The sequence below is a fragment of the Thermobia domestica genome, chromosome 1, assembly GCF_964235325.1.
Source record: "Thermobia domestica chromosome 1, izTheDome1.hap1.1, whole genome shotgun sequence".
Taxonomy (NCBI): Eukaryota; Metazoa; Arthropoda; class Insecta; order Zygentoma; family Lepismatidae; genus Thermobia; species Thermobia domestica.
The window spans coordinates 197,216,564-197,244,418 of record NC_137454.1 but is presented as its reverse complement, the minus strand read 5'-3'; the positions used below and the strand labels follow the sequence as shown (position 1 = coordinate 197,244,418).

Below are 27,855 nucleotides of genomic sequence, written 5' to 3'. Positions count from 1 at the left end.
TTTATGCCACTAGTACTCTACTTGTTAAGAACTTCAAATGTTTATGGATTATCATCTTCGCTTTGTTCTTTAACGAAATATACATATTTAGTTTAGTATCGATTTTCTATTTGTAACCTTTTTCTTCCATTTAATTAATTTAACTTTCACATAATTTAATTGCACACCACCTATTCAAATGAAAGTGAGACTGAAATTTACCCTTATACAATAACTTTTTGTTATGATAATAGCGGGTGACAATATATGTTGATAATGTGATAGACCCCAAATTTTTATTAAGACCTAAACAATAACGGTACTATTGTTCACAGATGATATTCACACATATATCATTCGATGGATTACACTGAGCTGAATACAATGAGATGGTTAAGAGTGAATGATAATGAGCAGTTTTCCACAAAATACCGGAAAAAGGAGTATTTGTGTTGCTAAATAGTATGTTGTTTTGTTGATAATAATTAGTAGATTCTATTCACCTTAAATAGTTATTTTATTATTTCAGTGTATGTACTTTATATCTATTTATTTATGTAATGTATTAGTAGAGATTGTATTAGTTTATCTTTTCGTAATCGCGGCATACATACCCTTAATGTATTAGTGACATATAATTTATAGTTCTAGCATTAAAGCAAATACTACTCGTAATATTTTGCCAAATCGTGTATTATTTAGCTTTATAATTAATTATACAGTGTACAGCATGCATGTGCAAGTTCGGGGTGGACCAATCACAACGGATTTACTGGCATCGAGGGCCGTACATATTCAAAGGAGAAACTCGCTCATCGTACACTAATGTCACAGATACACAAAATCTATTATAACGGTAACCAACATATTTGCTTAATAAAAAAAAGCAGAAAAATCTATTTACCATTTTAATGGAAAACTTAACCCTGTGTGTTCTACACTAGTCTCATAATGTTTGGTAGTACATTGAATGTTAAAATGCGTAGGATATTTTCGAGGTAGGCATCAGTTAACTTGGAAGAAAAAATTCAGTTCAGTTTGAGATATTACGTAAAAAGAACACTTTCAGTAACGGGTCAGGTGGGCCGGCTGAAAGGGTTCAATGGGCAGAAACTGGCCCGGGGGCCGGCTGTTGCACAGTATGTTTTCAGTTTTACTACAAAAAATATAGGTTTGATGCTCGTTTACATAAAGATAGATTTCTACCTGTTCTACGCCAGTAAGAATGTTTAACGCACTTTGACAATCTGCACTTCGGTTACTCATGCAGTGCAATTTCTACCAAGAATGGTCAGTTTTTACAATTTCTTGTTGAATATAATTCCAGATTATACATTGTTTTCAATATTTATTACAAACGTGTATTCATAATGTTTCAAATATTTTGATAATTCTATAAATATTTTGATTTATAGAATTATACAAAACAATGATCATATCCAAAATGTATTTTCATATTGTTCTGATACGTCGTAGGGCTAGAGAATAAGTAGTTTATGGACTTGTCTGAAACATGTATATAGAACGTTTTTTGTATGACATCGAAACGTACGCTCAACTTAAAATATTTTCCTTTTGCCTCTTACAGCCATAGGCGCAATTCCCCCACATGATAGGATTACAGGTGGCGAACCGGCTAAATCAGGAGAATTTCCTTTTCAGGTATTTCCGTTTCACTTTATCAAAAACAGCCCTATGAACTTAGTAATTCTACATATTTCTAAACTTAATGTATTGTGTGTTCTGAAATTTGAGCATTATTGTTGCGTATTTTATAGTGGAATACTAACTACAACGTTAGACTTCATCATTCTGACTTTCTAATACTTTGAAACTCAATGTATATGTAACGGACGAAAAGGATAGTGATGGCGACGCTGGTAACTAACTCCTTACTGCATAGCGTGCCATATACGGCACATACCGTTTTTTCACTTTAGCTTTTTTGTGATTGATCAAAGACATCAAATGACGGTTTTGTCTGTTGTGTGAGGTATTGACGTGTATGAATAAGACATTTTGGTGTTCTCTGACATGTTCTTTGTGAGTTGTAAGTGTGTCATATATGGCACTTACTTATTTCTTGTCGGAATTAAGCGAAAAATCTAAAATTCAAGTTTTAATTTATTTTTCAAGTTCCCATATGAGGATTTCCAATACTGATTATTTTATTTTCGCTAAAAGAAACAAATCATGCAGAAAGCGGTTAATATGGAAATATTAACTATATATTAAATGAGATTATTTGTTTTTATGTTAGTATCCAGCAAAATTGGAAACTCTCAATTAATAGATAGTATATTTAGAGTTAAAGTGAGTATCAATTTTACTTGTCTTTCTCCAAAACAGAGTATACAATACCTACTTTGGGAAAATAATATATGTCTCAAATGCTAAACCCAATGAGGCAGTATCTAAAACATGGATATTAGAATTATAATATTTTTTCTATATTTAAAAGTCGTGGCTAATGCATCAGATACACCTTGAATGAAAAACAATGATAAATAATGTTGGGTCCAACTTTTGAATACCAGAAGTACAATTTCACACGTGTAATCTTTACTATTGATAAAAGTACATTGCAATTTGATTGGACACAAATTAGATTCATGTACTATTAAACTTTCTTAGTAGAAAAAATCTGCTAAGGCAAATCCGCACTACAAAATATGCACAGATAAAAAAGTTAAGTCACTAATAGAGTATTACATATTGAGGTATTATATTGGTGGACTCAAAAACAATAGAATTGTAATCGGAATCCTTCTGGCTACACAAAAGTTTAACATATAATAACATTTTCTCAGAACAAAAGCAATAGAGAACAATGTCTCTATCTAGCCAAGTTAGTTTTGAGTAATAATTTAGTTACAAACAGCCCTCCGGCCCTAGTTACAAAATCGTCCATTACAATCTTCCTTGACATGTCTTTGCCGATATTTACTTTGACTTCTGTCATTGTAAGCGAAAGATTGTTGAATTGCGTTGATGTTTTTCTTATTTCAACGCCCAACTAATCTATCAGTACTGGGGTAGCCATTGAGTGTCCTCTCTCACTTCACAAAATAATCTAATTCAAAAAATTCTGGAATGGATAATGCTTGGTCAAGGATTTTCTATATTGCCGACCATATCTCCAATTGCACGGAATTTTTCTTCAATCTCTTCTTTTACGTTACTGTTCATATTTCTTAGTCGCTCTAAGTTCCAGTTTCGATATCCCCTCCCATTTTTCTTTATTGGTTTTAACTATGTTTGCACTTCCGCCGATAGGAGATTGTAATCCGAATCAATGTCTGCTCCTAGTAGTGTCTTTACATCTTGTACCTTATTCCTGAAACGTTGTTTGACTTCAATGTATCGATTTGATAGCATTTTTTATCACCTACACATTCTCATGTGAACAACTTTGTTTTTCTTTTCTTAAACCACGTATTCGTAACTACTATATCATGCTACCCGCAGAAGTCGATAAGCATTTGGCTCAGTCTGTTTCTTCTATCTAGTGCATTTGTTCCCAGCACTTTATTCGCAGCTCTTTCTCCTACTGCCATGTTGGTCTATCACTACTGTGGCATTGACCTTACCTCTTCCCTCCTAATGCAATATGTCACTAATATCATCACATATTACTTGTACTTTATTGTCATCATGGTAGGTTCTTGACAGATGCAGTTGTAGCACAAGAATATACACTGATTTTGCAAATAATTTTACAAACATCAAGCGACAACTGCAGTATTCCACTTTGGTTACACTTCTTGCTACTTCGTTCTTCGTTGTTATCGCTCCGCCATTCTCGGTCTTAACGCCACCCAAATATAATATTCTGTAATTTCCCGATACTATTTAACTTTTTTGACAATCTCACTTCACTCAAGTCCAATATATTCAATTCATATTTATACAGGTTTACCTTTAAATTTTCAAGTTTACCCACGAGTCATAAAGTTCGTACGTTCCAGGTTCTTATGCTGAGGTGTTTTCTTTCTGTACATGAATTTCTCTCTCTCTCTTTCTCTTTCTGTATATACGCTTATTTCGAACTCGAAAAACCGTCGAGTGGCGTTTCAATATCAAGGTAAAGGAACCATCCAGAAATATATATACAAGGAATGTATAATGAGTGTGCAATAGATTGCATACTCAAAATTCATAGATATGGTCCCAACAGAACTCTCAATTACATTCTAATTTCAAAATAAGTTCAAAGCAGGCAACAATGAACACGGAATGTTTCGTTGGAAAGTATGAAGTGTTAGTTACCACCAGTTCCATGATTCCTCGTGCTCGGAAAAACGCGTGCTGTGATGTATTATAAGACGACATGTTTGACATTTCTTGCACGTACAGGCATAAAACAAAGTACGGTAGCTGGTTTTAGTCCGTACGACCGAAAAATTCTCAACTATATACAATAATCTCGTATATTTGGCAATTTAATCTAATCTTAAGGTAACTTCCAGCGGACACTTTTCTAGGTATTGTCAGATGTTGGTTGACTTTTGTTTTTTAGTTAGAAGTGTTACTAAGGTTGTAAAGATTCGTGTATAAAGGTCAAATTAAAGACGAAACCTCCTTATGAGAACATAGTTCGTTCTGTGAAAAAATATAAGACCGTAACTATAGTTAATACCAGCGTTTCCCAACCTTTTTCAACTTGCGGCACACTACAGGTGTAACTTGGAATTCTCGCGGCACACCCATATTATAGTAATTTTATAAAATTACTATTATTATTTGTAAATATAAAATACCGTGGTATTTTAATGTGATTACTGATCTCCTTCTTACAGAGAAGAAAGCTCGATCACTGATTTTCCCCCGTACTAAATCATTATACTTATTTTTCATTCTAATTTTAAAATAGAAAACAATAGCAATGAAATATAGGACTCGGGTTTTTAAAAATCCACTTTCTCTTTCGAAAACTGTATCTAACCTCTAACTAAAAGGGAAGATCACTAAATAACGAACAAATAAACAAATCTCCTATACTTTTAAAACGCAAATGTAGGTAATTTGTATGCATGCTTGCTTTGTTCAATTTATTGAATAATATGTTAAAATTTCAAGTTACGAAATAGTCTGCAACAATAAAGAAGTAATAATGGTCATGACAATGATAAATACGTTTTTCAACATTAAAAATGTACAGAAAAGTAACACAGTATGAAATTTAAAATTGTAGATTTATAGTAGAGGTTCATAGTAATGTGAAATATAGATATACATTTTTTCCTGTCTTGCAATTTGGTTCGTATAGAATTAATAATTTGTTTCGATTTTCTCGCGGCACACTATAACGAACTTACCAAAAGGTAGTCGTCAACCTGGTTCGATCAATGTTATATGAATCTCGAGTGGTAGTAATAATTTGCATGTAAAAATATCTTTAATAATTATACATATTATTATTCTCACCTTTTCTATTAAAATTATAAAGTCGACGAACGGTATCCAATGGTTTATTAGTTGATACACTTTTATGTATTTTTATTCAAATTGTCATGCACACATACAAGATGATTAGGTATCCATAAACAATTACATAGCAACTAATTACATAACACTATCCCATAATATTAAATTAACATTCTATTAAGTATAGTGCACATGTATGAGCACTTTCTGCCCAAGGTACAGGTAATTATTAAACTATCCAAAGTATTTCGTTATATAAAATGTCGCCCGACAATTGGACTGAATATAAAAGTCATAAGCGAGCTTGGCTTTTATCTTCAAGACCCACTGGTCCGTTCACAATAATGGTTTTACATTACATATGTCCATCACATTTTGATAGCCCCTCGTATGTATCTTCATTACATATTATAGATATAGATACATTTATAACAAATCTTACACTTCATCAATACTTATTTTTCATTACATTATTATTATATTTTATTATTAAAATGTCGTCGCCCATTTATTTAATCTTTGAAGGGTGCGAAGTCAAAATCGTAAGAAACAAACATGAGTTACCATTATCCAGGGCGCATTATATAATAATTATATTAGGTGATATTTTAAAATAAACATTGGATCAATAAGGCATCAAAATATAGAAGAATCTCATTCAAGATAGTCGTTGAAAAATTAACTTAATAGAATGAATCTTACACTTAACATAATCTTTGGCAGTTAAGTTTTCAACACAAGTCAATCTAATATAAATAACCTTTGCTTTTAATCATTTATGAATCGAATTATAATTCTTCACATTAACAAGAGAGAATTAAAATCATTTGAAAATTATCATTGGTTAATGAGAATTAAAGAAAATTAAATTGAATAAAAATAAAATAAATGTTCATGAAAATCTATAGCTGATATGGGTTTAACCCTTACTTCATCAGCCGCAATTAGTTTAAATTCATACTCGTGTATGGTTCCAGTAAAATACATTGTACAGCACAATCATGATTATGTCCCGTATTACTGTTCTGTACAGGAATTACTTCGATACCTGGATCTTGATGCGAAGTGCCATCTCTTGTTCTCCAATTACGTCTATCCACGTAGTTGGTTGTATCCCTGGAATTTCGCCATACATTCCGTCTATTTTTAAACCTGTTTTGATTGTATGATCTAACATAAGGATTGCTACGATTAATTAGGTTAGGCGTATTCCCTACGTAACTTTGCCTATTTTGCTCGTTTTGATTGCTAGAATTTATTCGGCTTAGGTTGTGTTTCGTATCATTCACACTTCGGATATTTAGATTCCGAACAGGTACAAAATGATCTGAATTATTTTTACTTTTACCTACTCCTGCTTGTTGATTCATAGCATGGTATTGGGTTTCATAGCATTGGACAAGCATTAATAAATGGTTGAAACTCATACACTGTGTAGAGAACAAGATCTGTTGTAACTTAAATGGGAGCAAATTTCGAATCGATGCTATTATTCTAGATTCGGATTGCAAGGGACTAACGACCTTTAATTCGTTGTATGTATTTACAACAAACTCTACAACAGATTTGTGCAAACGAGGATTGAAATGTTGATTTCTAATGGTGGCATCTCGATTTACAAGCAAAAAGTCATTTTCATAATTCGCGATCAATGCCGCTTTGAATTCCTCATATGTATTGATGTGATCGCGTACTGCTTTAAACCATAAAGAACATGGTGGGAGTAATACATGAGGGATTAATTTCATATATTGTGATCTATCTATACTCATTATATTACATTCGTCCTGAAATTTTTCCAGTAAAGAAGTAGCGTTTTCATTACATTTACCACTGGAATTTACTCATAGCCCGTATTTCACTCATCTTAACACCTAACTTTACCTTTCTTTTATCATTCCGTGTACTTATTGGGTGACAATTCCTATCCATGACGTGATGTGTTGTTGCACTATCCCTTTTCCGCCCATCTGTCCTCTTCGGATGAATTTCTTCCAAAATAATATCCTCATCAGACACAGGTGAAGGCGAAGTCATCTCTGGTGAGTGGGGAAACTCCAAGCGCTCACTACCCATATTATTGTGGTATGTGTTGTCCTTAACCTGTAGCGTCCTAATTTCTTCCTGTAGAGTAGCTATCAATTGCGTATTTGCACGTATGTTGTTAGAATTATTGATGACCTGAATCTTTTACTGTTGAACAGAAGATTCTATTACTTCTAAATCCTTTTTTACATCACTGATTTCTTGGCTCAGGTGATTGTGATTATCTTGGCATTCCTCAGATATTCCTTTTAACTTTTCCTCGAACTGCGAGGTGATATCGTTCATCGTCTGGATAATTAATTGTTGCGTTTCATCTGACTTCTGTTCCATTCGTCTGCTCAATTCTTCACATTGCTTGTTGGATTCTTCGTACTTTTGCTCTATCGTCTGCTTTAATTCTTCGCATTGCTTGTTGGATTCTTCGTACTTTTGCTCTATCGTCTGCTTTAACTCGGTAGACATCTGAATCAATTGTCGCTGTAAGGCTAGCAAGATTCGGTCTTCTGATGTCATTCCTGGTGCTACACTATGTTCACCGTTGTCACTATTATTGGATTCATTCTCCATTGCTTCACCGTTCATTTTTCTTATAATTATCCTACCACTCCTAAGTCTTATGAAATTTGTATTCATTAACCTTCTGACAAAAGTAAATTCACCCTTACTATGCTTCGGAATATGAATTTATGAAAAGGTCCCGGGTGAGGTAAACCAAAATTTTTATGACGAACTTACCAAAAGGTAGTCGTCAACCTGGTTCGATCAATGTTATATGAATCTCGAGTGGTAGTAATAATTTGCATGTAAAAATATCTTTAATAATTATACATATTATTATTCTCACCTTTTCTATTAAAATTATAAAGTCGACGAACGGTATCCAATGGTTTATTAGTTGATACACTTTTATGTATTTTTATTCAAATTGTCATGCACACATACAAGATGATTAGGTATCCATAAACAATTACATAGCAACTAATTACATAACACTATCCCATAATATTAAATTAACATTCTATTAAGTATAGTGCACATGTATGAGCACTTTCTGCCCAAGGTACAGGTAATTATTAAACTATCCAAAGTATTTCGTTATAACACCAGCAGCCCATTCTTGGCACACCAGTGTGCCGCGGCACACCGGTTGGGAAACGCTGGTTTATACCAAAGAAAATTATGCATAGAAGACAAGTGTTTCTTTTAACACTGAAAGCACAGACATACACGCGTAGTGCTATTTAGTGTTCAACCACACAGTGGTTTAAAAATTTTTTTTCCTATAGTACTTGAATGTCTGAAAATATTATCCACTAGTTTGAAAAAGTATAATGCGGCGTATTACGAAGTAATAAATTCTAATTATATCGTATTGAATGACTTTCAAATGTAACTTCGAATATTAAATCTGCTCAATTCCAAACATTCAATTCAATTTTAAAGAAGTAAATAAACCAGAGTGATCGCTGAACTGACACATACAGAATCGATATATTTTTTGCAATATAATAATAGATTGATATCTTGTTTGTTTGTAACAAAACACACTTTGAAATAAGTTAGTTACCAAATGTATACACTAAATTTATATGAGACATAAATAATTATATCCAAATCATTGCATTATAGTTACATAGCTCTTTTCTACCATTATCAATAAATTCATACAATATTAAAAATGAATATTAAAAATGACAATATTAAAAATAAGAAACATTCTAGAATCATAACTTTGAAAAAAAGCAGATCCACTAGAAAATGTAAACATATATGACAGGGTAGAATGTTTGGCAGATGGGTCATTCTCAGAAAAATCAGGAATTTCATTCCAGAAATTTTTAAAATTAAAATTTATTCAAATTTGTTGAAACTTGATTTCAAGGTAGGTCTTAGTTTAAGTAATAACACTGGTATAGTGGTTCAGATCAAACTTGGAAATTTTATTAGTTTTTGAAACTGTAAAAAAGGTCATGTCCACAGACGTGACGACCTGATCCACGGATGTGATACTTTGTTCTACAATTGTGACGATATAAGCCACAGACATAACACAAACAATAAAAGAGTATTTAGACTGTATAAATGTATTTCTTACTCTAGCCTACATGTAGAAAACTATTTTTCATAAACCCGTAACATATAAATATGGTCTAATGTAATTCTTCAAAGGCCTACGAGAAAAAAAAATATGAAAAATCTACTAAAGAATCACAAATCACACCCTGAAAAGTACCCATGACCTACTGGCACTGAATCAAAAATGTAGTAACAAAAAAAATCAGTACATATTTTTGAACTTGGTTAGGTCCTCTGTAAATATATACTGATGACGTTTATTTATTTGAGGTTGCGCCAAAACTTGAACCACAGCACTTTTGTCAACAGTTTCCACATTTGCATTTTCGGGAAAAATAAATTTGTCAGTTCCAGTCGATTTCCTCATAAAATTGACAACTAGCTCTCCGTCGGAGTCTACTCTTTCCACCACACCAACATAATGCTGTACAAGGTTCTTGTCAGATTTAAACTCTGCGACTACATAGCTGTTACGTGTAATGGTCTCTGATGGTTCTTGATCATCTTCCTCATCGGAATAGATTTCCTGCACCTTTAAGTGCTTCAAATTTGCAACATCTAATGTTCATTAAGGAAACCAATCAATCACTTGAAGCTATTAAGTAGCTAATAAATTATGAGAAAAATGGCAAAAGAAAATAACAAACATCTAAAATCAGCTAATAATCTATATGCATGCAGGCTACTAAGAATAGAGGGGGACAAACTACCTAATACTAATTATCTTCTATAAAGAGCAATAAAAAAGGATACACTTTGGATCATTAATTTTCATTTGCCCAATCCCATAGTGAAAACAAGTTTGCCCAGCATTGCACTGCATACAAGACATCGTCTTGCCTGAATATTCGTCCTGTTGTTCTTACTCCATGTGATCTCGTGTACTTTCATAGTTCCTTGAAAAGTCTGTAGGTCACTTGGGAGAAGTTTATCCAAACCCTCTATCTCCTCTGAATTGATTCTGTGAATATCAATTGTGCTGCTTTCTTTCAATACTGATACAAGAGCATCGATATTTGGGATGTCTTTGCCATGACTCACAATGCTGTCCGCTAACCTCTTGACACATCCACCTATACCATCGGGTGCCCCTTTCCCATGTCCTTTCTCTGAATAGTGCCAATGAAGGCTGTCAACCTCCAGTTCCTTTGCTACGAAAGTAACAGCTAAGTAAAACATTTTCTTATTCCTATATTGTGTACTGGGTCCATCACTCAGAAAGTGGACTTTCGTGAGGTTAGGCACTTCTTTCTTGATTACTGCAAATACAGGTTTCACGTGTGCACATATTGCTACAGGATCATGTCGTGTGCTTTCAGACAAAGTACAGATTGACTTGTGTTGGACGGATTCTTCTCTTGCAGTTTTGTAGTATATGACAACAGTATGAAGTCTGACCTGCTTCCTACAACCTCCAAAGTGTACGAATTGAACCTCTTCGCCATATTTACATTGATGATTTTCCGAGAAGTCGATGTGTACAAAAACTTCATCGTCAGCCAAGGACTTCTTAATACTGCTTGTAACATGAAACTGATGTTTAATGTTGGCTACATGTTGCCTATACTGTTCAAGAAGCATAGTAAACTTCAAAACCAGTTCACGCTTAGTACAGGTGATTATCTCTTTGCATGTCTTTTGTATGATTCGAGTTCCATCTTTAGTGACGAGATTTTCTCTTTTTTTAACCCATTGCTCGTATTTAATTTCTTCATCTTCAAATTCATTAATAAGAATTGGATTATCGTTTGGGCAGCATTCCACACATGTTTTCTCCAGGCATTTGGTGTTTTTTTCACATGTTATACTTTGCAATAGTTCATTAGGAGACTTTTCTGCAATCATTCCTAGTAACTTCATTTTTTTCACAACCATCCCAAAGTTATCACACAAATTACAATTGCAAGTACTTCGCTTTTGACAATCCGGGGAAACTATCCAAAATGGGCGTTCACGACAAGACTGTTGGTAACTGAGATCTTTGTGTTCCGGAAATAAGGTTATAAACTTTAGGTGTAAATTTTTCATTGTGTCAGATAATAATCTCTTTTGCTGTTTCTGCTTTGATTTTGTTATTGTGTCCTTTTTCCCAGGGCAGAGCCGGCTGTTGTCATCTTGCTCAAGGAATGTTATTATGGCATTTTGAAGCTTTTGTTTCTGGAGCTTTCTCGCTTTTCGAAGGCCAATTTTTGATTTCAACAGATTTTTAGAAGTCAAATAAGAAATAGTTTGGTAAAATCTGTACTTCTTGATGATATTTCCTGTTATTATATTCACTAAATTCCTTTTTTTTTTTTAACCAAAAGTGGCTCTTTCTTGAAGTTCACAGCAATCTGTCTTTTTAACGCTGAGCCAAATGCAAGATGTCGACGAACTGTAGGTGGAACCTTTTGGCCATTGAGCATTTTTTTAACTTCTTTCATTGGTGTGTCAGATTTTTTTTGATAATACACTATAGTACCTTTGTTTGTACTTGCTTACTTGTCTCTTCAATGACTTGTTCTCTTTTTTCACTTTTTCTAATTCTTTTATCAGCAATTTTCTATTTTTCCTCCTTTTTTGCCGGCCACTTTCAACTCGTGAGCAAGATGGTCTGTGTTCAGGTTCATTCTGTTCAGGATTTTGAGGTGGTGTTCCAACAACTAATAGTGCCTGTTCCATTTGTTTTTTCTTTTCCCTGTATTTTCTAGTCCGTTCACGCCAACCTTTCCTTATTTGTCTCTTTTCACGCTCGCTCATTTCACTAACTTTTTTCCTGGATGCTTTCTTTCTTTCCCTATCTTTCCTCTTAATTTCTTCATACTTCTCAGGGTCAGATTTTAATTTCTCCCTGGCACGCCTCATACTTAGCTTTTTCATCTCTCTTCTTCTCTGTTTTTTTCTCGGATTTCTTTTTTGATTTTGCATTTTTTTTGCATCTTGCTTCAGTGTTCTCCATTTCAAGACTGGAAATATAAATAAGAAAAAAAAACTTATTTAACATTTAGCATGTAAAAGCCACCATGGGGCTGCGTGGCTCAGTGGTAGAGCGTTCACCTTTGCTTCATGGCGTCCCTGGTTCGATCCCAGCTCGCGCTAAGTGAACTCTATGAAGAACAAACACCATGTGCGTGGGTTTCCTCGGGGTTCTCCTGTTTCCTCCCACTTTCTTCATTCCACCATTTCATTCATTTCTCATCATCACCGTCTCCTTTAGCCTAACCGGCATAACAGTGTAATGTAAAACTCAAAGATTTTATTTCATTTTCAAAAATCATTTAGCCTGAAAACAGCAATTCACTGAAAGTTATGATTTCTGTCACCTCCTCCCGTACGGTAAAACCTATTATGAAAATTTGGTCAGATTAAGCTTTTCAATCCAAAGCTGAAAATTTTACACACGCGGTGTGTGGCATGATGGTGGCAAAAATCTGAGATTTTTCAGACATGTTTATATACATCTATCAGTAGTATGTAGCAGTAAACATGATTACAATTCAAGATTCGTCACCCAGTGTCGGTGCTGCTAGAATCACTTTTTCTAGAATTATAAGCATTAACATGAATTTTTAAAAATAAAGTAACTTTTGTTACGGTTTTTATTTCGTTACTGATGAAAGAAATCTTCATAGGCTATAATTGCTCTTAGGTTTTGGTTGCAAGATACTCTGTCTTTCTTTATATTTCAACCAGAATGGTACGATGTCACATCTGTGGACACGGTGTCACGTCCATGGACAGGCTGTGTCCACGGATGTGATGTCCACAGACGTGACAAAACTTACATTCCTTTGTTTTAGACCATGTGCTTTTTGAGATTATGCTATGTATGTTGGGCATCAAAGCCTTTACACCTAATACTATTAATTCATTGAATTATTTTATGAACTTACCTTATCATGTGACATCTACTTGCACCACAGACGTGATGCGGTGATCTTGACACTGTTACGAAAATGCCCAGAAAATTTAAAAAATAGCCAGAGTAATGACAAAGTTTGCACCTCCTTATGTTTCTCTGAATTAAATGGCTGCCTGGGGGCTGTTTACAAAGTATACAAGTATGGTGCTGCTACCTGGAGGTATTTAGTGACACTTTATTTTTTGTCCACAGACGTGACCTATTTCTATGGTTACAACTATTAAACCTGAAATTTAGATAGCATGAAAACTAAGTTTATCTTTAAGGTTCCGAAAAATTTTTTTAAGATGTTTCTTTAATCCGAAAATGTACGCTAACGACTTAGGTTTATGTTAATATGTGAAATGTAAACCTCGAAACAAACAAAACAGTGAGTAGTGACAGTCCACAGACGTGACAAATCACACTCTGTAAACAACATTTGAACAGTATAAAAATATGTTTATCTCAGTTTTCAGTTCATATGTTTTCTATCAGTTGTATTCAGGTTTTTTAATATTGAATTACTTTTTTAAAATCTTTAATTTTCATAATAAAAACCAGATACATAAATTCCTGATTTTTCTGAGAATGACCCAGATACCAGTAATGTAAGAATAACGCATCGTGTATTACAAACATTTATGTACATCATTCCTCTTCTTCGTTGTTGTTCTTGTATTGTTCAATTTACGATTCCAGATTGCAGATTCCAGATTCCAGATCTATTTACGATTATCGTATCGACGTCACACATAGTTACTTAGAAATTAATTGAAGTGGAAATACTTTCGAAAGAAACAGCTTAGAAATTTCGATTTTCGAAATTTCTTCATTTGTTGAAAATGTCAGTTACTTTCCTGAGGGTAATTATGTAGAAAGATAGTTCCGCTCCCCTGGCATTAACCAGCACCCCGCTTAGTAGATGACTGTTCAATGGGTAACGTATTTGGTGTTTCCAGGTGCATCTTGGTTACTTCCATCATCCTTAGAATTTTCTCGTTTATTTGAAAAAATATTTATGTTTTTCTCTTCCTCATAAGTCAGAAGCTCCCCCATGTACTTCTTGATGAAGGGAAAGAGGGAGGAAAAAAGAATGTCATAACGAATGCATAAAATCGGAAATCTAATGGTTATTTTTGAGTAAGTGACGTATTTATGTTAAACAGAAAACTTTTTTCTTTATAAAAACACACAAATATAACAAATATAGGCACATGAAATGGGTTATTGTTTCTACATTATAACTATATGACAATAATTTTTCCATAACAATATTATACACAAAAAATTGTATGCAAATACTGAAAAACACTGTTCAGTTATCTTGAAATAAGAAGAAAGTTTAATATAATAGAGGAATCATTCAACAGCATATGCTAGATTGTTAGGTGTAGGCTACGTTAATATAACATAAACACTTTTCCTTTTTACTATTGTATTGCCATAAAGATTATTATTGTAAATACTATGAATATTCAACTTGATTATCTAGTATATATTATAGTTATCGTGGGATATAATCAATTAACTTGCTGACGAAAAGTAAATTCACGTATATCACTAAATACCTTCTAAGGTTCTCATTTCAAATTTTTCCTTCTTTGAAGGTCTTACTGAGAGATTCAAGGTTAAGTCGCTGTGGAGGTTCCATTCTCAGTGAAACTTTTGTGCTGACTGCTGGTCACTGTACTAAGTAAGTACAAAATAGGTAATCCCTCTTTGCAATATTCAATATTATATATGAAAAAAAACTTATGAAATCTCTACATACTTGACATGATGCCCGAAATAACGTTTTCAAATGCTGGAAGTAACTATTACATACACGCAGACTGCATAATTAAGTTATGACTTAAATTATGAACTAATTAGATCTATATCAGTAAACATATTTCTATGTCCCTTATCAGATGATATTAGTTTATACTGATACTGAACATTTAACAATAAATCTTTTTCAATTTAAGTTTAGTCAGAAACAATTATATTTTTAGATAAGAAAGATAACGGGGTTTCAACATTGGCACCCGGCATACGAAATATTACCAAAATTATATTAATTTTAGCGTTATTAGAAACAAGTACGACGGACAAGTAATAACGAAATTATTTATTTAGAATGCGTTATAGTATCTATACCAAGTACCTGTACAAACTGAAATAAACTCTAGTTAATATTAGTCCCATGAAATACACGAAAACCTTGAGCTCATTAATATTGGATGCCATTCACATATTTCATTCTACGTCTGGGGAAACTATTTTTGGTAATGCTGCCAATGGAAGAATAGAAGTCATGAGAATATGAAATTTCATATCGATGACACACTAAAAATGCATCCCGCGGATACCTACAATTACCAAAAGGTGATGAGCTCCTTACGGACAGTGTAGAAGTAAAATCTCGGAAAACTGTTCGCTCAATTGCAGACAAGTTAGGAATACTTCATAGTATTATCGATTTGAAACTAAACGCAATACGTAAGGTGAAAAAGATTGTTTTATAGATGTCACCTGAGTTGACAGTTACCAAATATGCTTGCCGTCTGGAGGTGTTCAGTTGTCAGAACATATGAAAAAGCGAGAGAGATGCCTGTATCCAGCGGTAAAAGTGGATCTGAAAAAGGTGGGGGACGGTAGGAAGCGGCATTATGCCACGCTGTTCCCATTGTCTATCTTTACCCATTGTAATTTTTAGGAACTTGGGGAACGCCGTACATATTTTGTCGAGGTGGGGGACGGATTCCCTCCGCGTTTCCCCACATTTTGAACCCTGCCTGTATCAGATTGTTACTTAAGATAAAAAATTGTTATGCCATGGCAAACGCAAACGATTAGGACAATCGAGGGATAGGGATAGTGACCAACTCCAGGCGGCTTACAAAACATATTCTCCACGCACAAAATGTATTAAAGCTGGTATTCTAGTGAAAGGTGTGATTGGACCAGCATATATGTCTCCCTTGAAGCGAATCAATCATTTCTGTTCGTCATAGTGACGTGAAATGCATCAGAAATGTTATCATTATTTTGCAGAACACATCATAAGCACATGTCATCAAAATATGCCTATGCTTTCTCTCTATCGACAAACACATTTCTCGATTTTTTTAATAATTGGGCGGTAAAAGACATGTTTTGAGAATTCCTTTGCGGTAAAACATCTCAATGGTTGCCACAAGTTAGATATTTTTGTCTCTAGTCCCGTGTCTCTCCTTTTATTGACATTTATGACTAAAGACATACGAGGGACTTATTTTGAAACAAGAACACTCCCACTTCCATTTTTTTAAAGTTAACACATGTAATGGCATATGAGACACATCTAATGCGATATATAGAAAAGGAAACTGGATCCATTTTACAGGACATATGCATTACGGTTAAAGGACATACGCATTGTGAATATAAGTGAATAGAGAAAACGCAAGGAAGAAACAGCTCACCCTCTCGAATGATTAACTTGGCGCTTCATGAGTTGGTAGTGATTCCATGTAAATGGTGAATATGGTGATTTTCTTTTGTGCTCGTTTTGCTAGCATTTTAATTGATGTCCCTGAAGAGTAAAACTTCACAAAAAATAATAAAATAAATCGCACAATCTAGTTAACAATGGAGGACGAGACAATATAACCTGTACCAGTAGCTATAATCTGATCCATTAGGTTGTCACAATTAGAAAACTGGATTTAGCTAGTATTGGAGACCTCGCAAATCATACGGAGACATATTCGCTGATTATCGAAAATCGGCGGTTTAATTAACACAATAGATAAAATGTAAACCATTCAGTTACTTCAACTGCCAATATTGTTAATGATATATATGTAATAATATATGTAATAATATATATGGGAAAAGGGGAAACTGTTTTACCATTGAACTCTTTTTGCGTTTTCCAAGATATAATATTACTAACAGTTATTTCTGCAATTTAGTTGCTGTGCATTTAATCTTGGAAATTCTCTGAATGAAATTGCGTCATTATTTAAGCTCTTATTTTTATTCTTCGCTGTGTTTTAAGTTTCCAAAAATTCCCAAGAAAGTATTCCATGGTACAAATACTAATGTGCCTAGAAAGACAGCCTCATTTACTGTACCTTGAAATATATACCATGTAATATGGTAATTCACAGAAAAAAAATGACACATAATTGTTCAAAAATATATATTTCCAGATTTGTTGTTTTTGATACACAAAAGCCTGTGCAAGAACAGAATGAAAATTTCTGATTTAAAGGTAACCCAGAAAGTTCTGTCGCTTTTTTACCCACCACCTTCCAACATCTGCCGTAAGACTTAGTTGTGGGGCATATGTAATTCCGTGGGATTTTCAATGAAGGAATTATATGATTGGTGTCGATGGATATCTATAAAACCGTGTACTACCGGGTGTTTTGTCTAAAAGTGTGGCCGAGGAGATGTATGACGCCATACTTCTAAGGTGGCCTCTAACGCAGACATCGATGTCTTTTTTAGCGCTATACAGGCTAAAGTTCTCAATCGATTTCCATGGTAGGTGAATCAGTTTATTTCTTCTAGCTGCTGCATGTGACTTTTGCATAGATATTTGCCATAATAGTTTCACTACTTCAAAAATTAAGCAAACTATCAAAACTGGGGTAAAATTAAATAACTTTTACGAACTTCAGTTGGCATACGACTAAACTAGCAAATGCGTTTTAATAAATTTCTAATTTTTCTCCATGGTAGTTATTTATACATATTAAATAGCTATTTACCAAATAGATAATTTTTATTTATTTATAAATTTAATAGAAAGTCGGCAAAATTGATGTAAAATTGAGTATTTTTGTAAGATATGCAGTCAAATATCGACAATGAAAATAGTGTGAGGTATAAAATATTAGCAAATCATTATGCCGAAAAATACATTAAATTAAACAAAAGTTTCCGAATATAGGGTAATTTATCTTCACATTGTAGTGAATCACTTCCTTATTACTGTTAAAAAAATACGCATCCTAATTAAACAAAAATGAAAATTAGTAAATATGTTTGGTTGTAAAACCAAAACAAATAATAAAATACTTCAAATACACAAACAATTCCTTTTTATTATTACACAAATTATTTAGAAAGGAATCTAATAATAGAAATTCAACTTAAGAGTCATCATCTGAGTCCAACAGTTGCATTTAATCGTCATTTTCATTGTTGCTACCATGCTCTTCCTCTGCTCCACATTTTAACAGTTCAGTACATCTAAGTAATTGACTAGGACATTTGAAATTGGCACAATTGACAGCACATCGTCCTTTGACACAAACGAAAGTACCAATTTTAAAATATTCCTGGAGCTGACTCATGAGAAGAAAATTCTGATTTATCATCCTTTCTTATCAAAATGTAGCTGGTCAGAGAGATCCAGTTGTGAAAGATTAGACCGTTGGCAATCCGTCATTTGGTAGTGAGTTGTTAAGATGTGTTGGTGTAAAACTTGCTTTGTTGCCGACAAATTTTCGCCTTGAACGTCTTTTTCGGTAAACAGCCACCTTCGGAGCTTACCAGTGTCTGAAAATTTGTTACCTTGTAAATACACGTGACAAATGAACCTTTCTATCAATTTTTCATCTTCAGATATAAAACTTTCTGGGCAGCCTAATCTGTCAAACGCCTCTATAATACTTTCATCATAAGATTTAAACTTTCCAGAAAGATTGTTTTCGTTTGTTCTTGAAGCACCCTTTCAAATCACACCCAGACAGAGGATGAAGTTATAAGAATGTTTTAATTTGCTTGGAATTTAGACAAATATAAATGCGATTATGTCTATTACGTCCTTTTAGCTCCAGCTCCGGTCACGAACACACTGTCCGGTGCGAGCAACTGAAACCACCATAGTAACAGAACAAGCACGTCTGTATCTGTTGAATAGATGTGGAGCATAGAAACTCGGGACGATATATGTAAACAGTGTAAAATAATATTTATTCAGATTCCTCGTGATTACTTGCAAATTTGTAATACAATTCCTATAGAAAATAACCAATAGTAGTGTCGAATCATGTCGAATCTGTAGTTTTCGGGGTTGCTGAGTTGCCAAATGACACTTCTGATCCCCTTTAATCCAAATTCAATCCCGCGCCTTGAGGAGGGGAAGATTCATAAAAATGATTAAAATGGCCACTATTAATGTCAAACGCATAGTTTTCGGAGTCGTTGGGATGAACAGTGAAACTTCCAATCCTGTTTAAATCCAAATTTAGCCTCCAAACTTGGCAGGGAGGGGAGAAATATAAAATAATCGAAAATGACCGAAATTAGTGCCGAATATTTAGTTTTCGGGATTTCTGAGATGAACAGTGACACATTTGATACCGTTTAAATCCAATTCACCCACTCAACATGGGGGAAGGGAGAAATATAAAAATGATCGAAAATGACGAATATCAGAGAGCGTTTTAGTAATAGTAAAAAGTGACTGACCAACGGAACATATTACTAATTTTCTATTAATTTAACCCAGCGGAACGGGTAATTGATGCTAGTAGATAATGAAAAAGGAAAATAAAATAATTGTTGGTAACTATACTTACCTTAAGGTTAGTTTTCTGTCCGGCATGTCTATTTTTAATTGATATCCGTAATGGTTTACTTTACGTACCGAACCCTCATCGTCGGGAGATGATGAATCTGAGAGGACGGCTTTATCTCATTCATGTATCAACCTTCATCTGCATGTTATTGCATGCCCTCTCAGTCACGAATATCGCTAGTGGACTCGCGGGTGGTTGAAAATGAAATGAAAGTTTAAAGTTTTACCTTCCACAGTTATGCCGGGTAGGCTAAAGGAGACGATGACGAAGACAAATGAAGGAAATGAAGAATGTGGGAGGAAACGGGAGGACACCGAGCAAAACCAAGCACATGATGTTTATTCATCACAAAGCTTACTAGACGCGAGCTGATATCGAACCAGGGACCCCACGTATCAGAGGTGAATGCTCTACTACAGAGCTACAGCGGCCTCTTCACAGGTGGTTGATGGGAATCTTGGAAAGTGGATAGTCTGTGGACATTTCGCTCCATTTAGGGTGGAGGTGCACCCTTCTCGGCCTAATGTTGTGTACGTCCTGTGTTTGCGTTTTCCGTAGTGCAAGTCTTTGAAATTATAAAAAATAGAAGAAAACTATTAAAACCAAAAAGAAAAAGCAAAGGAATTTAAGAAAAAAACACAAAAAGAAAATATTCCTCATTATTTGTTCTCTTATGGGCTGTTGGGGTTTATTTTATTTTTTTCATTTTCTTGGTTTGACATGTTACTTTACAATTCTTTTCAAAGGGCCACGTGTTACTGTCGATGGGACGTTTTCTTGCAACCAATTCCCCTTAACCGTGTCGGCCCCACGCTGACGCTACGGTGAGGGCATGCTCATGGGATAGGGGAGTAGAATAAATTCTTCTCGGAAGTGCCCTTGGGTGAAGTTATGGTGCTCACACAAATTTTCTCTTTATAAATGCATATTTAACACTAACTTTTTTTATGGATACTAAAACTATAAATGCGGATAGAGGCTCACCTTCTAGCAAAAAGCCCAAGCCAAATGGGAACAAAATAAACTTTCAAGTTGTAGATAGTCTGCAAAAGACGTGTATCATGATGGATGTTGTACGGTATCTTGTAATCAAAAATAAAGATGCTGACAGTGCCAATGCTGAAGGAAACCATCCGAATTCTATTAAGGGCTTGTTCCCTTCCTTATTCATAAAGTTATTACTTATAACGTTGGACAAGTTAAAAACATCAAGAAATTATGGAATGGTCCGATGGTTATTGGTGGAAACGGACGTCGAGAAGCAAATAGCAAAACTACTTAAATTGACTACCATCGGACCAATGAACGTGTTAACAGTGAATCAGTGAATTGGACCAGTGAATCGGATCGTCTACTGAACGTCTCTCGGTGTGATATCATGTTGGGTCTCCTAAATGCCGTCGAGGGAGATATTAAATCGGAGCTGTCTGACCAATATGTAGCATAGGTAGCTCGCGTGAAAAGTAAGAAAAGTAAAAAGTCAGGTGAACTCGTTCCTATTCAGTTACTAATTCTTACTTTTAGTTTGCGTACACTTACGAACTACATCAAAGTTGGTTATTACAGATTTAAGGCTTTGAACTATGAATATTAGAAGATGTTGCAAATAAGAGTAGTTGTTGAGGTAGATAGTGAAATACTGTATATAATCTTCATTAAGATGCACCTCGTATCATGTTCTCACGTAGAAGTCCTTAAAACCTGAAGGCTTATTGTATTAGGAAAGCTTCTTGAGCAATCATTGCAATATTCAACTTAAGTGTTTTCTTTAAGGCTGCTTTCAAACCACACTCTGACGTAAAGGAGGTAACAATGATGTCACAAATATTATGAGGAGACCAAATTTCCAAAATAACATATATTATTAAGTATCCCAGAATATCAAAAGTTGTTAAACACTATAATAACCATTCATGAGGCATACTTAGATATAAATATCTAATGACTGTAATTCAGAGAAAAATGCCTATCTCTAAAGTCTAAAGCCAGGGATACTGGAAAACTGTATGATTTAATTTTGTATTAAAAATCAGTGACAATATGAAATATCCTTCAACATTACAAAGAATATGGCTAAGATGTCTCAAACTCACGGAGATTTGTCTCTGAATGCAAGGATGTGATATTTACCCATCTGATCACATATACTTTGCCGTACCGTTCGAAATTAATTTATACCAATACCCTACAAGTTAATAAAGCAATTTTCTTTCTTCACTTTTTTTTACAAGTTTAATTTTCTTTCATATTTTCAAGTAATATGCCACATCTGATCTATCCTTAAAATTAAAGCAAGTTTAGTGACATAGGTGATACATTTATAATACTCATGAATCCAGAGATTGATGTATATCTCATGCATGTTTTACAACGCCTCTGAAGTTGCATTACCACATTTCTTTAATCGCATCTTGTATTAGAAGACCTCCCCACATCGATGGGATGAGGCTTTCGTGCTTACATTCTTCATACCCGAGAAAGCAGAAAAAATAACAAAAGCTACAGGCGTATTGGGCATGTTTCGGGAAATGAACCACTCTCCGCTAACCGTATACAACAAGTAAATTTTATCATTATGGCAATATTTCATTGAGCTGAGCGAGCGAAGCTCTTATACTCGGGTTAGCCGTTTGGTTGTCCGCGAACTCCTCCTAGACCGTTTAGCCAATCTCAACCAAACTTAGCACGCTGATAGATTATGTCGTGCTGAGTGACAACATAGGTCGAAATCAAAAATCCGATGTACCATCGAGGAATAATCACCGAAAAACGCTTCCATAGACTTAACATGGGGAAAAAGTTTTCACGTGATTTTTTGTGAACAATTAAAATATGCGCGTGATTTTCAAAAATTCCGGCGAAGCCCTTTTATTTTTTTAGCGTAAAAATTTACAATTTTAATCACAATTTAAAAACAAATTAACGATTTTTTAAACTTTTTTTAGCCGGAACAAAAGGTCAAGACGAAGAATTGTGCGATTGTTATGAAAAATACTGATTGTTTTAAAAAGTCACAATAAACTGATTACGTTGCTTAAGCTCGCTCAGCTCATTTCATTGCAATCGAGTATATCCATTGCATTCCTAGTGAACTAAATCGCATTTATTACATTATAAGGTTGAAATATTTTTCACTAGTAAAGAAATGCACACACTTTTGTATTTTTCTTCTATACGGCTTATGTTGTGGTTCACTTTGAGGAAAGAAAACTTGACAGTTGAACCATATGGTGTAGATACTGTGGAACATAAACGTAAATAATGGGGCCGCGTGATTTCACAACTTCAGTAGAGATCATAATTGGTATATTTAGAATTTCTGGTTGATTCTAACAGAGCCGCAGCTGCATATGTAACACAGTAATTTAAACATGATTATCTTAAAACAAATGAAATAGGTATACTATTAAAGAAATTCACACTTTATTTGATTTTTCTTGTATCTTTGATTCCCATGTAAACGGTATAATACAGATCAAAGAGTGCCACCATCAAATTTGATCCCAATCGGTTGAGAATGGTATGTACTTTGATTTTAAAAGTTTGGTACAAAATTTGACCGCCCATAAGATTTCACAACATAACATACATACTTACATTTACATACCACATCAAGTTCTATTATCATGTGAAGATTGGTAACAATCGGATGAGTTCGCTTACATTCGAACTACATATGCTGTCCTTGGTTTTTCAGCAAAACCCAATAAAACACGAAAATGTATGTCGTGTTAATTGAGCATATATTTAAAACAAAAGATTTGTACCTTCAAGTTATTCGAATATTAGATGCTGACAAAAATTGTAAATTACACTTGTATTTTTATTAAATGTAAAACACTAATACTCAGGCAATTCTATTTCCTGTTTCAAAGCTCTGCTTGTTGGGTACATATTATGTATGCTTCGTTTACTATCTTTGAAATTATACTTGCAATTAAATAACTTTGAATAAGTATGGAATTGAAAAAATAATATTTTGGACAGTACGATACATGAAAGAACATATTTTAATTATTTTTGTTAATTTATAATTATTTTGTTAAATAATTTATAAAGTGAATGTATTTATTTATCATAATGTTTAGCAGTAATACACTAGAATCTTATTATGATTTATTGAAATAAAATTTATTTAGGTAAAGGAAGTCTCACCTAGAAATCTAATAACACAATCTGATCTTAACAATCAAATTTACTACAGTATGTCTGATAAATATTCCAGTATTAAAATATTGGAAGACAGCATAAGTGAATATACTCGCAATACTCTGTAATTTAAATATTCAAACCTTTCTTATTCATATAATACGCCTATGTTAGCTCTGTGCTAAGTCGAATTTATTTTTTTCTATTAATACTGCAATTATTTTCCGTAATGTCACTGTTTTCTAATTAAGAAATGTTTAACTCTTTTAAGAGAACTGGTAGGAAACATTGAAGTTATAGCTGGAGTCACAGATTTGAATCAGGAGGGACAACGACGTAATCATTCTTACTTATATACACACCCAAACTACCAGGAGTCAGGGATATTTGGCAATTCACATAACGATATTGGATTAATAGAGGTACAATTAACTTTTTTCCTATTTCGATTCAGAACAGTGACTGTACAAAAAATGAGAGATTATTTTTTATTTTAATATTCCATTCTTGAACATTCGTTTATAGTTTTAAGGTAAAATAATATTTCATGGGTTACTATGGTTGAATAGAATGTCCGTTTCAATAATAAAACAACAAATTTGCACATTTCATACATTAAATGATGAATAATCTTTCTGATAACGATAGCTACATATAGGCATTTAACGTTCACAATATTATGTTTGCTAATATTGCATTCTGTACATTTTATCAGCATAGAGAAAAAATCATTATGTACTCTAATGCGTTACTCTTTTGTTTATTGTACAGTTAGATGAACCTTTTATTTTTAACGACCAAGTGAAACCAGTGCAATTACCATTAGCAGGGCAGGAAATAGAAGAAGGTTTGACAGTACTCGTTAGTGGATTTGGACGAACATCGGTAAGTTTGTCTTGGTATAATAACTTACTTATATCTATGATAAGAATGTATTGATATTTTAGTAATAATTCTATACAAAATAATACACTGACATTTACAAAGTGAATTGATGCAAACAAAAGTTAATTGGCTTCGATACTGACAAAGGAAGGCCTCACAAGTTGTCGCTCAAATCTGATTGTCACATAATACATCTGATAGAGCACCATAAGAAATAAAAATGAGCAAAATGCAAGGTACTACGGACCAAAAGGATAGAACATACGGAGCTTCAACATTTGAATATAAAAAAAATGTATCCGGGAAATTTATACGTTTTAAGTAAATATCTTGAAAACCATTGAAGCAACCAAAAAATGTGATCAATGTAATGGAAACACAATGTCATATCTTAAACCACAAACAGGTTGCCATAGGTTAAGCAGTGTTGCCAATTTAGTATAAAACATTTTGTTTGAAATAGTGCCATATACAGGTGGGCACAGCAAAATATCAAGTGTGTGACATTGACAGGAAACACTTGTTGCAAGTGTAAACCCGTAATGTAGCAGAAACTTACACAAGAAAACAATGGTTAAAATTAACAAACACGATCTGTGTCTGTAACGGATTTGAACAACAAAATAAAGTGTTGACTCACCCTGTATAATAGAAAGGCAAATATCTTGAGTGACTGCAGTATACAGTTTGCCGTAACAGGTTAACTGCAGAATATATGCAAGTGAAGAATAAAAAGCGTTTTATGCACAAACACTTGTCGCAGTGAGCACACTTAATAAAAGCGGGATGTTACTCAATATTTTCCTGTTACTGCACTTTCAGTACTCCAAGGGTGTGCGAAACGTACTGGGCTGAGTACTGTAATAATCAGATTTGAAGAATTTGGTCAAATTACTGTAATAATCGAATTTGGTCAAATTAGCAAATCTCGCACCGAGAACTGAAGATGGAGGAAATGGTTTCTATGCAAGACGTTAATGTTAGAACATACCATTAGAATATCTAATGAATTTAACAAAGTTTTGGACGGACGGAACAAGAAGTCAGCTGATAGCACTAATCCAGTACATTGAGACGGAATGAGCTTCTTGATGAACTCAATACCTTCATTCACTGCAGCATTGTATAGTGCGTAATCTTTGTTGCTGTCCAGGAATCGGAGAACCCTTTCTGTCTTATAAATCGAGCCACAATACCTGCTCAAGGAAATCTTTTACCTGTTTGCTTCCCTGAATTGAGAATGTTCGTTCAGATCTCAATTACTTATCAAATTTGGATTGGTCTGCAATCAGCACTTCACTTGGGGGACAACTTATTGTCTTCAATAAAAGATTTGGTTCCCCTAACGAAAGTGTCCGCATTGCGTTGTACGTCATGTTTATTGCCAGTTAATTTTTTGCTAACTTTGTGGGTAATCTTGCGACAAATTATTTTATTTCCTAAACTTTCTGACCCAGGTTCTGAACGCTTTGAACAATAATTTGTCACTAGGATCGAGTCGTTTCTTAAAGTTCATTGTCCAGAGCCTCAAAGTGCGGTCATGTATTATTACGTTTTCAAGTATCATTTCTGGGCCGCGGTGGCTCAGTGGTAGAGCGTTCACCTCTGGTGCTTGAGGTCCCGGGTTCGATCCCAGCCCCCGCCGAGTGAACTTTGTGGTGGACAAACACCGTGTGCGTGGGTTTTCTCGGGGTTCTCCCGTTTCCTCCCACTTTCTTCATTCCACCATTTCATTCATTACTCATCATCACCGTCTCCTTTAGCCTAACCGGCATAAACGTGGGACGTAAAATTTAAAGATTTCATTTCATTTCATTTCAAGTATCATTTCAATAAACTGATCAAGCAGTATTCTATTTATTGTGCCACGCATATGCATGTTTCGTCTTCGTTCATTCACATGTGTGAGCATTGCTTCGAACTTTCGTAACTCTGTTTTGTTTTTTATTTTTATTTTCTGTGCCATAACTGTGTTGAAACTCACTCTAGGCATCATATCAATCGATAATCCAGGAAGACATGGCTGTGGAGGACCAACATTACCATCTTTTTCTCTCGGTTGCTTTGTCCAGATCTTATAGGCATCAGCCAAATATCCTTCCGGGAACTTCGTTTTCAGAGTTTTTGGCTGCGAGGGTCAGTCACTTGACGAACTTCTATCTTGACTACCATCCAGTGGTTGACTTCGTGCATTAGATGATTCACGTTTTGCTTGAAATGTTGACGTATCGTAACATTCCTCGATGAAAAGTGTACAAAACTCATCCACGACTGCATCCTCTTTACAAGTTTTCTTATATGTTCGAATAACACAAGCTCCTTCCTCGTTAGTGTTTCTTCCGAAACAACAAAATAATCCACTAAAAGATGAAGTATCAGTGATTGTCTCATCCTGTTTGACATTTGAAAACGTACAAAGAGATACACGACACTGTATTTACACTTCAATATTACACTAACTAAAAAACATAAGGTAGAAACTATCTGTTTCACGGTGATCAGCGCTAGCACGCTATTCCAATAGCCTGTAGTAAAAATATCTTTTCTTGTTCAGTGCGGATAGTCATGTGATTATGAAAGCTAGTCCACTGATTTATTAGGGATTACGGATTCCCAACTCACCTCAGACATGGAAGTTTTGGTTGTACTTTTCAAATTGCATTTCAATATCATCTTCCGTCTTTCATAGTAGTTCGGATCCCACTTTACACTATAAGTCCCGTTCTATACAGCTTTGGTGCTGACACAGGACGGAAAATAGCATTACTCATTTCATCTTTCAAATGGATCAATAGTTTGTTGCACTGGTGACATTTTGCTATGTTATAATATCGGTGCTATTCTGCATTT

At 34.2% G+C, this 27,855-nt stretch overlaps 1 protein-coding gene across 1 annotated transcript in view; it reads left to right on the top strand.

Annotated features, from left to right (window-relative positions):
* LOC145666972 (chymotrypsin-2-like) overlaps positions 1-27,855 on the top strand; it is a 405,304-nt gene that overhangs the window by 345,444 nt on the left and 32,005 nt on the right. The window contains exons 3-6 of the mRNA XM_081734623.1: positions 1,568-1,641; positions 15,019-15,104; positions 24,392-24,542; positions 24,892-25,005. Coding sequence (XP_081590749.1) covers positions 1,568-1,641; positions 15,019-15,104; positions 24,392-24,542; positions 24,892-25,005 — 425 coding nt within the window. The remainder of the gene's footprint in view (positions 1-1,567; positions 1,642-15,018; positions 15,105-24,391; positions 24,543-24,891; positions 25,006-27,855) is intronic.